A 12222-nucleotide genomic window follows, 5' to 3' on the forward strand; every position below is an offset into this window, starting at 1 on the left:
GCGCTTCCGGTCATGGGAACGTCGTGCCTGAGACGGATCGATTAGTCGTCTCGAAGATCTTAACGGCGAAGTCTAAGGAAGCGGTTATCGGTTCCTCCAAATAAGTACATACTCACATTTCCTCCTGCGACTTCGCGCACCTGACTAGGACAGCTCGTATTTCGATCGAGGGTTCCTGCCCGACCGGCGAACCCTCGTCAGGCGATCGACGCTCGTCCCAGGAACCGCGAGCCCACCTTCTGGGGCAGTTCGGGTTCCTGGAGGGGTGAGACTCGGGCGTGTATTCAAACTCCGAAACGTACGGTGTGAAGAGGGCCATAGCCTTGTGATGAGGGCCGATTAAGACGGAGACCAACTGCGAGGGGTGATCTTGATGTGGTAATAGATAACGAGGAGGTGATTTAGGAAGGGGACACTCACCTGAAAGGTTATCCAAAGGATGGAGACTCGGTGCCGGTCACCCTGTGACATATTAGGTCATCTGACAGGACATCGTGACCAGTCGCACGACTCATTTCAGCCGAGTCGCACACCTCGTAAAGCCTCCGGAACTTGCGGCCGATGATTTGTAAGGGTGTGCAAACTCATGCGTAAGCGAACGGTGAGATCACTGTAACGTATCGGCGGCTGTCAAACCAGTCAAGGATTCCAAAAAAAGAATCCCAGTAAGACGGTTTGATTACTGTACCGTTAAACGATCGATGAGCTTTAATCTGAAACCTCTCGAAAACTACTTCAGACTTACAGATCGGTAAAATATACGTTAATACAGTATTGCATTCACTTGAAACTTATTGTATATGCTAAGGTATAATTGGTGTATTAAGAATTCTCACTGACGCGACGTGACAACGAAAAATCGTCGACGGTACCGAGTCAACTGTTTTATTGATCCTCGTCGACTACTCGTATCACGCAAATTGAGAAAGGCAAATTTAATTATACTCTCGTTGATCTAAATTATAATTTCTGGATTAGTATCAAAGATTCTTACCACGGCAAATTGCAGTTGTGATTAGTATCGAATTTTCGTCTGATCAAAAATTATCACTGCAATTAGCATTTACGTTTCGCCGAGTGACAATTTTCAAATGTAATTAAAAGTCGTTTCGAGCTACCTGAAAATCTTGAATTCAGTCAGAGACTTTATTTTCAGAGCTCATTATATATTATTGAAATATAATTAAAGCCTGTTTTTGAGCTAATTACAATTTCCGAACAGCATATATACATATACGGGTGGATTCAAGTACGTACTGGTAGTACTCTAGTATATATATATATAGATCAATACTTAAACAATAAAGGTATTTATACATAATAATATGGGGATGTATGCTGACAATTGAATGTTTATTCGTGTTAGCCTATGTTCGAGTATGTATAACGAATAATATAATCCATACGGTGACTGAGTAACAGCTGCTGCACAATACCGTGTTAATTAATAAATTAGTAAATAAATTAATCGATATTTCTACCTATTTTATTAGTTGCCAAATTAAGTTACCTCCCAGGACTCGACGAGGCAACAATTTTATATAATATCATCCTTACAACTATTGTATATAATTATAAGGTAAGTACAACGATTAATTAATTAATTTGCGTATGCATAAGAATATCACAGTTTGCGATTCTTGCGTCAACGAAATTTAATAAACGAATAAAATAAGAATGGTAAGAAAAAAAAAGAAAAAAAAAAAAACCAAAGACGTGAAAAATAAAAATATGCGTAGGCCTTTATTCTATGCAAGCCTTTTCTTCGGCAGCTATTGTACTACGAATTCTTCTAAACAATATATCTGTATCTTCTACGTGCCAATAACCCTTCTCACCGATCGACGATAAACGAAGTCAAACAAAATTGACGAACCTCATCGTAATACCTATGTGCCAACTTTGGACTTGAGTAAAATTAAAGAGAAAAATAAGTAAAAAAAGAAAATACAGTGATCTACTGAATTCTTCAGCCGTCTAACCGGAGCTGTACAATACTCGCTAATTATGATAAATTACCACAGCGTACATACCTACCTAGATACACCCTTCGGGATCTACAAACCGGCCGTTAAAGCTACGTACAAGGTGAAACTTAACGGAGAACTTATTTTGGGTATAACGTTTTCATATCTATACATTATACAATAGACAACTCGTATCGTATGTAGTTCGTAATTTATTTCGTTTTTATATTCATCATTTACCTATATAGGTATTTAATATAATGTATAACGGATTTATATATGTATAATATTATCGTCGTCGTCGTCATAAACTCTTACATGTAATCTTATGTGTCTGTATCGTTAAACTTTGAAAAACACTAACAAGCATGGCGCTGCAGACGTATATCACATTCGTTAAATTGCTTTCGTGGTTTTATACATAATATGTGTGTGTGTGTGTGTGTGTGTGTGTGTGTAGGTATATCGATGAACACGGGGCGCACTAATGCGCACAGCGCAATTCGTCGTTTACGATTTTTCTTCGGAAAAAAATGACATAAAATAAAAAAAGTAAACCAGGATAAATGAAAATTGAAACAAAAATTCGACCGTGTGATTCTACCCTACGGTACAGTATAGAATATCGTATATTTTTACCAAAGCTTTTCTGCACCTACGTCAGCCGAGGCCTCCGCGTTCTAAACTGCATCTAACGTCAATTATACCACCAATTCTCCGAGGCGATGAGAGAAAAGTAAGGGGGGGTATAACAAAAAAATTTCATCACATCTCCTCGACATTTCTAAAACAGATTAAATTTATCGCGATCAGAATAAAACAGAAATAACATTATTGCTATTAAACGTACCGATAATTTTATTCTTACAAGGAAGGTATCTCAGGTCGATCTGTACGATTTGATTTCTTTTTTAATATGTTACAGTAGGGTAAAAACTAAGCAACACGTTATTTTTTTTTTTATCCGCCATTAAATATTTTAAGGGGATGAAACCTCCCTCCAAAGTAAAGCATATCAACGGGCGATTCGGCATTTTTCTTTTCCTATTTTTTTTATGGAGAGATGAAATTTTTGATTTCTAGTTATGAAAAAACTTTTCAAGTTGGATCGGTTAAAAAATATCATGTTCTTGTGGGTGACACTGCCAAATCATGCCTCATTTAATGGCGGATAAAAAAAATTGTCACTTAGTTTTAGTCTACTAAAACAAATTACAAAAGAAATCAAATCGGAAAGATTGACCTGGGACAAACCTTCCTTGTTAGTCACACGTGATTTATTTATAATATTTATTTTATCCTGTCTTTACCAATATTTCTCTTCTTCTCTCGATGCGTGAAAGTGTCTCTCTTCAAAAGCTGTAACGTGCGGTTTTCTCTTCTATAAAACTTCTATTTCGTTGGCTTCATCCCCTCTTCTCGTCCCGAACGTATTCGAAATACCCGCAAGCTCCAGCCTTACTGTTGGGCTGAGCTTGCAGCCGACGACTGCACCCGTAGTCATCCAACTCCGGAGATCACCAGGTGCTGCACTTTCGTTGAGGATTCATTTTAGATCCTGCGGGACATCGAAACGCCTCCGCGAACGCCTGAGAGTTCATCACAATGCCGTTCACTCTGAAAATCAATGTATGAAAAGAAGGAAACGACGAGAAAGGTGACAGCAGAAACCGGTCCGATTGGTTATTTGATAATCACCTCTCAGGATGAGGCGTGTGGTCGTCCAATTCAACGGACATTATGTAATCCTCGGCTGTGACGTTTGAGCAGTACGGCTAAAAAAGTCGCGGTTAAAGATTAATCAGAGTCACTGACAAGTAGAGTAGCCGAGGTGTAAATCACGGATTTTCTTCATTCCATAATATATAGACGTGAAAAAACGTTAAGCACATATTTTTTTACGTCTCTATTCAGCCGCTCGAGGGATCAAAACTATCCCTAAACTTTCCACCCAAAACAATAAGGGATGCAACCCCTGGGGGTAAAAACACTGCTCACACTATCGTTCGTTGATGGTGAATAACGTCCAATTAATTTGACTAAAAAATTTGACATCATTATCTAGAAATCCTAAAAAAATCGGTCTTCGGGGGTAAACTTTAGGGCTGGTTTTCACCTGTTAAACGGCCAAATTGGCACGTGAAAAAAAAGGTGTTTAATGTTTTTCGACGTACTATATCACATCTTAGAATGAAGAAAATCGGTGAGTTACACCTCGGGTGTAACTCACCACCTACTTTTCTTGTCAGGGGCACGGCAAAACTTGAAAAAGCTCACCTGTGCCGCGGCTATGAAGAACAATTGGCTTGGTCTGAGGGCCTGGAGACCGGGAAGAGTTCGATCCTTGCCGTTCGTCAGGGTCTGCCAGGCCTGGTATGATATTTGCAAGGCACCAATGTCGGCCATGTTTTCATTCCGGGTGACGTTCCAGTCGAACTGAAATCGCGGATCGAGTAATCGTCGTCTCAACAACGATTTTCTCCGAATTTTTCAGGGAAAAACAATTTCGTAAAGTTTTGTATAAAAAATTGTAAACATGCACAGTTCCTCACAAACCGTATTGATTTTCATGAATATTTGTATTTTTACAGTAACAAATCTACAAGCTACCACAATTTTTAAAGAAAATGACCAATTCTCTGCACGAAAAACTACGCATATTTACAATTTTGTACGAAATAATAGGAAATGTTTCAATTTCCATAAAAAAGAAATTCTTGGTAGTAGAAATTTTCACCAGAGTGAAACCGCGGTTTCTTTCTCCACTCACCTGGACGTCGACGCTGTTCCCGAGAAATTGAACTTTCTTCCAAAAACTTCCGGCGTAAAGCTTTGCGACGCATTCTATTCGCGCCTCCAAACGACGCCGCGACTCCGTCGTCAGCCAAAGCCACTCTTCCGGGTGATGACTGCGATGATGAACGTCGAAAGCGTGCAAGACCTCGTGACCAATCACGACGCCTAGCGTCGCGTGGGACATGTAACTCGGACCCACGTCCCATGGCCAGGCAGTCAACATCGCCGTTGGTATTACTGCAATTTGTATTTATATTACCAGTATAAAATTTATCAGGGTAAAATTTATCAGGATATACATAGGGAACAATAGTCCAATTGGACGTAATTCGCAGCTTGGCGACAAAGTTGACACAACCCAAAAATTGGCATTTTTCAATCCAAACAAACAACTGTAAGTAAAAGCTATGCGTGTTTAAACAAGTGTACTATTTATTGACACCGTACCAATTATTGACCTTTTTTGGTTGTACCTGTTCGATCCTTGGTTTTACAAGTAACGAAAAATAAATTTCTACTATCTAACCCTATAGCAATTGATTTTAGTCATCGAGAAATTGACTATTTGTGCCGTCAATTTATAATTTTGAAAAATAAAAGTGTCACTAACTGGTCCGCTTACCTTACCTATTATTCTCTGCTCTGTGACGGCTAATTTTTCTACTACAAAAATGTCACATTTCAAACTTATAGATTTAATCATGGATGCTTACCAATCGCGTTCACAGTCGAATCGTAGTAGGCATTGACGACGAATGGATGAGGCCATCTTCGGGGTACATGATAAAAGAAGTGAAGGAATGGTGAATTTATTGTTGAATTGCGAGTAAGCCATTTTCTCTACTCACTTAGAGGTGATGTTGCCGCGAAGCGCGTCTCCCTTGACGGCTCTGATCTGCCTGAACCTTGTCACAACGTTTGAAAAGAAGTCGTGAGGGTCGACGACTACCTGAAATCGATAAGATTTGCCCCACAAGTCAGAAGTTTATTACTACCAATCACATGTCGCGTAACCGGAACAGGCTCGTTTATGGTCGTCGAGTTGATGACGAATTAGATCAGTCGTCTGACATGAGGATAAAATTACACTAGATGTATCAAAATAATCATCTATTTTTTTTTCGAAATTCAAGTCCAAAATATTGTTCGAAGTGACGAAAAAAGAATGCTGTGCAAGTCTTATTCAGAGGCGCATCATCACGATTTTTTATTCCCCATTTAAACAGCATGGGAAAAATTTTTGTCAAACTTTGGAATTTTATATCTCGGCAACGCATTAGTGTACTGGTTAGACCAGAACGTACTTTTGTAAGAAATTGAACACCATACAAAAAAGGTTTCTTATCATTTTGTGATAAGTCCACCTTAAATAACTTTTGACCATAAATAATTTTTGAAATAGTAGACTTATCTTAAAATAAGAACATACCTTTTTTTAGAGCGTTCAATTCCCTACAAAAATACTTTCCGGTCTTATCGGTACATTAATGTGTCAACGACGTATAAAATTTCAAAGTTAAAAAAGAAAAATCTCCCATACAGTTTAAATGGGAAATAGAAAATCGCGGATGATGCACCTCTGAATATTAATATTAAGAGCTCAAACTTGGACAGCATTCTTTTTTCGTCATTTGGAACAATATTTTTTACTTTGATTTGGAAAAAGAAAATTTCGATTGTCGATTTCTTTGATAGAGTCTAAAGTACGCGTACGATCAGGGATATTGGACGAGAGAAGTTTGATTTCCACCCCTCTTATTACCTCCGTCATTTCCATAGCGATTCTCGTGTTGTTCTGAAATCCTGGCCACACGTGAAACTTTCCCTCCAAAGCACGCAGCTTCAGAAGAGCCTGTGTTCGCGTCTCCTCGTCCAGCCAGGACATCACCAACATCCGTTCAGCGAGGGTGCTTTTTATGCGATCGAATAACCGCGTCACCTGAAAGCGGATAAAGGACATGAGGAATCCGAAATCGCCCGGACAAAGGGGAAAAATAAGCAACCCTCGAGGAGTTCGTGCGTCTGTTTCGTCGAAAAGAAAGAAAAACACAAACAGATTGCAGCGTATCCTCGTTTTTCGATAAGACCATTGTCCAAACACTAAAAGCGTCGTTCGAATTCCCACGAACCGTGATAAAAACGCGCTTTCACTCTAAATCAGTCGAACGCGTCCACAGCTTTCGAGCTTAGCACAGCGTGTGCCAGAATTTGAATACTTGGCGCGATGTCTCTACCGCGGTGCCTCTGCAGCGGCGGAAACTGCCCAGGTAATTAATGCATTGCTGACGTTACCGAGAGCTTGCATAGCCAGCGGAACAGCAGCGTTGAAACGCCGTGCGCGTCGGTCGTTACACCGAAACCGTGAAATAGTATAAAGATGAAATTTGCCAAGAGGGTAAAAATTTGTTTGCGTCTCTTTATAGGAGGCAAAGAAACGATGACGCGACAAAATAAATAAATAAGTTAATGTTAAAAAAAAAATAGGACAAAATTTACCCGATGATCCGGAGTCTTGAATTATCGGGAAAGGATACGCTCACACACGTGTCTCTGACCCGAAAAGCACAGGGGACAAGGTGGAAAAAAGATATCCATCTCGTAGGCTTTGAACCGTCAAATCTACACACCCTCTCTATATTTCAAGAAAAAGAGAAAAAAGAAAAAGAAAAATGAAAAGGTAGAGGGAGAAAAACTGAAGAATCTTGTGAAATAAATTTTCCCCCATGACAATAAATCATCCGGATAAAATTCCTTAACCTGTCTCGGAAAATATGTCGAGGTGAAGAGCGATTCCGAGCAGCTTACTCACCTTGTCGGCTACCGAGTTTAGATGCTGTTGGCTGTATTGCTGCACGTAAAGCGCCCCGACTGCCGAGCTGAACACCGCGGTTGACAACTTGCTGCACGAAGCGTTCCAGTTCTTGCTAGCGCTGACGTTAACCACGTCGTGAAGCGTGTCCCGGGCGTAGAGAAGCAGCAGGCCGTTGTGGATGATCCTGGGAAAAAGGAAACGCCGTAATTCCGTCATTGCGTTTTTTTTTTTTTTTTTTAACATGAACGATGCAAAGAATTGTCAAAGATTTTTTAAAACAATTGCAAATTCGCTGTTCGGCGCGGGCTTGAAGCTCCGGAATGTTTCAAGTTTGGAATTTTACCCTCGCCCCCGCGATTCGTTGTCCTGTCATCGTCGCGTCATTCGAAAATCGATGATAATCTTGAATTCCGTCATCGGAATTCCTCCCCCACCGTATAAATTCCTCTCCCAAAGTTGTAGACCTTTATTTCAAGTTCCTTGGACAGTAGAGATCCGGGGTTTAACCAACGCGACCGATTTCATAATTAATCTCTCTCCTGCTGGGCTTGGTGCAAATCTGGGGGAAAGGGAGGGAGGCTTACCTCAGCCACGAAATCAACTCCGCATGCAACAGCGGGCGTTATATTAATTAATATATCATTCAGGCTTTTCTCAGCCTGCGCAGAACGGCTGATAATTATCGTTATTTCATCGATCTTTAGACGTCATCCACCCTACAGGGGTGAAAGTGTAAGGGTGGGAAAAAGAGAAATATAGACAACGAAACCTTCGCTCCTGACATCGGACAAACAAAGGAAAAGCTCTAACGACGAGAGTGGACGTCGCGTCGGTTGAGAGAAGCGCGGTAAGCTCGGGAGGAATTAACGACGATGAAAAAGTTCGCCGAATTCGGAAGCTGGGGTAAAAATTTCGTCAACGCCTCGAGAAGCGACCCAAAATTCTTTGGCAACGGTTTCTCAAGCAGGGTCCGGGTATCGTCTTGAAAATTTCAAGAGTGCCCAGATGCCGAAGACCCAGGCAAAAGCTCAACTTCCACGGGTCTCGCCCCACGGCTTGTTCGCAACGCTTGACGCGCCGAAAATTCTCCCGCTCATAGAGAATACGAGACGATCACAGGTTTCCTCCACTTTGCGAAGGGTGGGTATGTCAAAAGCCACCGCGAAACCCTAACCAGAACATGCGGGGCAAGATTTTCAGGGTGAATGACGAGGGGGAAGTACGAGAGCTTTTGTTGATATTGGTATAACAGCGGCGATAAGAAGCTCGGGGGTAGAAAAAAAAAGCCCCGGAAAGAAAATACCCAGGACTAGATATTTTGCTTCGGTTAATGGAGTCTCTTCTCTTCTGTACCTTCTTGGGGACTGGGACTCAGGGGTTGAAAAAAAAAAAGGAAAGGAATTTACGGAAACATACCGAGCGAAAATAAATAACGACGTTACGGATCAGGAAAAAGTGTCAAAAAGAAAATAAGATCTACATCTCGAAGATTGAATCCATCAGCGGATAAAATTCGCGTATTACAAACACGGTGCTGGTTAAAATAATAAATTAGAACACCGTTCTTGCGGTGAAAAGTGGGGGGGGGGGGGGGGGGGGGGGGGGATAAAATTTGACGATGGTTTTTTTCACGTAAACAAAGACGAGATGAAACATGGAGCCAATTACGGTGAAACATTAGCCGGATGCTGAAGCGTAGATAGACGAAGACGATGATCGTATCCCGTTTCCGCAAATTGTGTGGAAGATGAATTTTTCCCCGGATGTTGTGTAATAATCGGGTATCATTTTACCGAAGGAATCGTCCGATGATGAATATAAATAAAACGAGAAGCTGTCGACACGTTTCGCAAGCTGGGGAGAAATTACAATTACTACGTGGAAATTTGTAAGCGACGAAAATTAAACTCACCTGCGGGAGAAACGGTTCAGCAATTTCCCTAGACTCCGGAAGTAGTGAGGCGCTGTGACGTAGACGTAAATCACCTGATCCTCAGGCCCGAGAAGTTCTTGATCGTGATTGCGATCAGCGCCTAGTACTTCACCGAACAGCGTCCCCCACCTTATCTAACCAAAGGAACATCGACTGAGTTTTGTGGCAGGCAGTGGAAATAAGAATGCCCAAAAAATAAACGATTTCGATTGAATCGACTATCTTTCAAACTCCGTCAACCGACCAAATCGATTATTTTTTTCTCGCAACTGGTTATTGTTTTTTACTCCCATGAACGATGCAGTGCAATATCGATTTACGTGATTAAAGTATCAATTAACATCATTGTCTTACTCACTAAGTACCTATTTGATATAATCAGTCAAAGGCGAATGAACATTTTTACCTAAAATTTAAAAACAATTTGAATGAAACTACAAATTGTCAAAAAAACTTTCCCTCTATTACGACTACGCGCTAAAATTTGCGAAATATTGGTTTCAGATGCACCATTTAAAAAAAAAATCGGAAATAATTGATTAATCGACTAATTTTTAACCAATGAATCATTGAAATAGGATTCGATATCCTCTTTCATTTTCATTCACACACGCTACCTTGTAATTTATCCATTATTAATTGAAAATTCAACACAGGGACGAATAATGGGGGAACAAATTTTAAGATTCTGTGAAACGGTCTTGAGGGGGCGACAAAAAGTTGATGTACCGAAATCGCGTCGAGGGGTTGAAACCCCGCGGAATGGTTCGAGTGGTGGAAAACCGCGAGGAGTGAGGAAAAAAAGAGCGAAATAAGAAGGGAAAGTTTGAAGAACTTTTACGTGTGCACCCCGCTGACGAAAGTAACCGTCTATTTTTCTTATATATCATTTGAGATGTAGGGGGTAACCTGCAGGGTGAGATTACGGATATAACCACGCCCACCGACCGACCGTCAACCAAAGTTGGGGATGTTTTTTCAACTCGGTTCATTCGTCGAAGTAAGAAACGAGGATGGGAAAGGGAGGAAGTGCCATTGTTTGTTTTGCTCTTATCCGCGCTTTCCTTTATATCGTTCAGTTTCGTCCCGTTATTGCAACATCCGCAGCTATCCGTCTTCAGTCGGAACAAACCGTGGAAAATGAGAAAATGAAAAGAGGAATAAAAGAAAAAAAGTGAAATAAAATACGAGTGGCTCGTTTTTTTTCGCGTTCACGTTGGGGAAAAATTGTTAGATTTTCTGAAATCCTGCGGTAAGACTCGTTTTATCCTCGCGTAAAAGCGAGATATTTTTGGCAAATCGAAACGAGTTACTTTTCGCGGATCTTCGAACGACTTACATAACCGAAATTCTCCTGCAATGAGGTGAGATTGTGCGCCAAGAATCCCCGCTGATCCATCCAGTTGTAAAGGTCCTTGTGTCGCGGATAAATCTGTGAAAGGAAGTAACACCGATTTGTTATATGTTTTTTTTTAAAAGGAGCCATTCGAGGGTAAAAGAGACGAGAGAAGAGGAAGAAAAGGGAATGAATTGAGGAAGCTTACTCCGTCGGTAAGAGAAGTCCCGCCTACCTTGTTGAGCATGGAACAAAACAGGAGAATTTGGTTCGTTTCGTTCTCCCTTTCCTTGGCGCCCATATTTTTTGGCAAAAATCCCTGAAGTATCTTCTCCATCTGAAGTAGCCTCTGCTCCTCGACTCTGAGCTGCAAAGATCGTTGCTATCAGTGTGAGAGAAGAAACGCAGAAAATCATTAACGTTATCCTCGCAATATTTCCGCGTAATTATAGCAATCGGATTAAATTGCATTCGGTTTTTATTATTCCCCGGGAATATGCGACAGCTGAAATCCCCCTTCAGGCAGCCAGGCGAACGGCTCAATTTGCGGTGACTCAATTTGCATGTTAAACAATTGACTTATTTGCTCGACGCGACCGTTGGAGCTGATCGAAAATTCAAAATATTCGTTCAATGTGATAGCCATCGCGGTAAAAAGGGAGGGACGGAGGGAGAGAAGGACGACGAAAGCTCATCCCGAACCAAATATTTTCACCGCCCTGCAACCGCCGGAATACCGCTAATTAATTATCAAGGGCTTCGACAATATTCGCGAAAATACAAACATCAAAGTTATTTTTGGACGCCTTAGTCGCGACGGCGAATCGATAACTTTTATTCTCTTTTTACTTGTTTATTTTTTTCCTACCCCTATTCATTTCGAGCCGGCGTTTATTTTTAGCCTGAGATGTTTGAACGATCATAGACCGTATAGAATCAAAATGGAATGAAATAGCTCGACTCACTCAAAAAAACTTCACGTTTTTCCTCTGGTAACGTTTTCCTTTTTTTCTTTGTACCCACACCGCATGATATATTATATGATATATATACACACTCTATATATTTTTTACAGAATTTACTCACAAGTCGATCCACGCTTGTCAAAATCGAGCACAGTCATCATTTTTCATTTATAAAAATCGCTCTTTCAGTCGATTTTCGAAACGTTCGAGGACGTGTAATACATATGTATTATGACTATATGGTATATGTATAATATAGACGTCTACTTTCTGATAATCAATTTATACTACCCCGGTAGTAATTTCTGCGTAAGGTTCTGCAAGCTAATTTCGAGGCTTGATTGACCCTGTACGAAGACGTTAATTACCTTACCGACGTAGCGATTCGTGTACAAGTCTATATACACGTATGT

The 12222-nt window shown here is 40.8% G+C and overlaps 1 protein-coding gene across 7 annotated transcripts in view; it reads right to left on the minus strand.

The window, feature by feature from the left end:
• Positions 1-1334: 1334 nt before the first annotated feature.
• The window catches only part of LOC124302333 (neprilysin-3-like), a 50598-nt gene continuing 39710 nt past the window's right edge, over positions 1335-12222 (minus strand). For 4 of the 7 annotated variants that reach the window (XM_046758428.1, XM_046758427.1, XM_046758434.1 and 1 more), the window contains 12 exons: positions 11080-11226; positions 10848-10940; positions 9488-9642; positions 7573-7759; positions 6526-6702; positions 5612-5712; positions 5477-5532; positions 4738-5000; positions 4245-4436; positions 3666-3742; positions 3278-3584; positions 1335-2751 (listed from right to left, as the gene is read on the minus strand). In XM_046758428.1, coding sequence (XP_046614384.1) covers positions 3485-3584; positions 3666-3742; positions 4245-4436; positions 4738-5000; positions 5477-5532; positions 5612-5712; positions 6526-6702; positions 7573-7759; positions 9488-9642; positions 10848-10940; positions 11080-11226 — 1548 coding nt within the window. In that variant the 3' untranslated portion in view covers positions 1335-2751; positions 3278-3484. The remainder of the gene's footprint in view (positions 2752-3277; positions 3585-3665; positions 3743-4244; positions 4437-4737; positions 5001-5476; positions 5533-5611; positions 5713-6525; positions 6703-7572; positions 7760-9487; positions 9643-10847; positions 10941-11079; positions 11227-12222) is intronic. The other 3 variants (XM_046758431.1, XM_046758429.1, XM_046758430.1) reach the window with 3 other exon arrangements.

This window comes from Neodiprion virginianus, chromosome 4, assembly GCF_021901495.1.
Source record: "Neodiprion virginianus isolate iyNeoVirg1 chromosome 4, iyNeoVirg1.1, whole genome shotgun sequence".
NCBI lineage: Eukaryota > Metazoa > Arthropoda > Insecta > Hymenoptera > Diprionidae > Neodiprion > Neodiprion virginianus.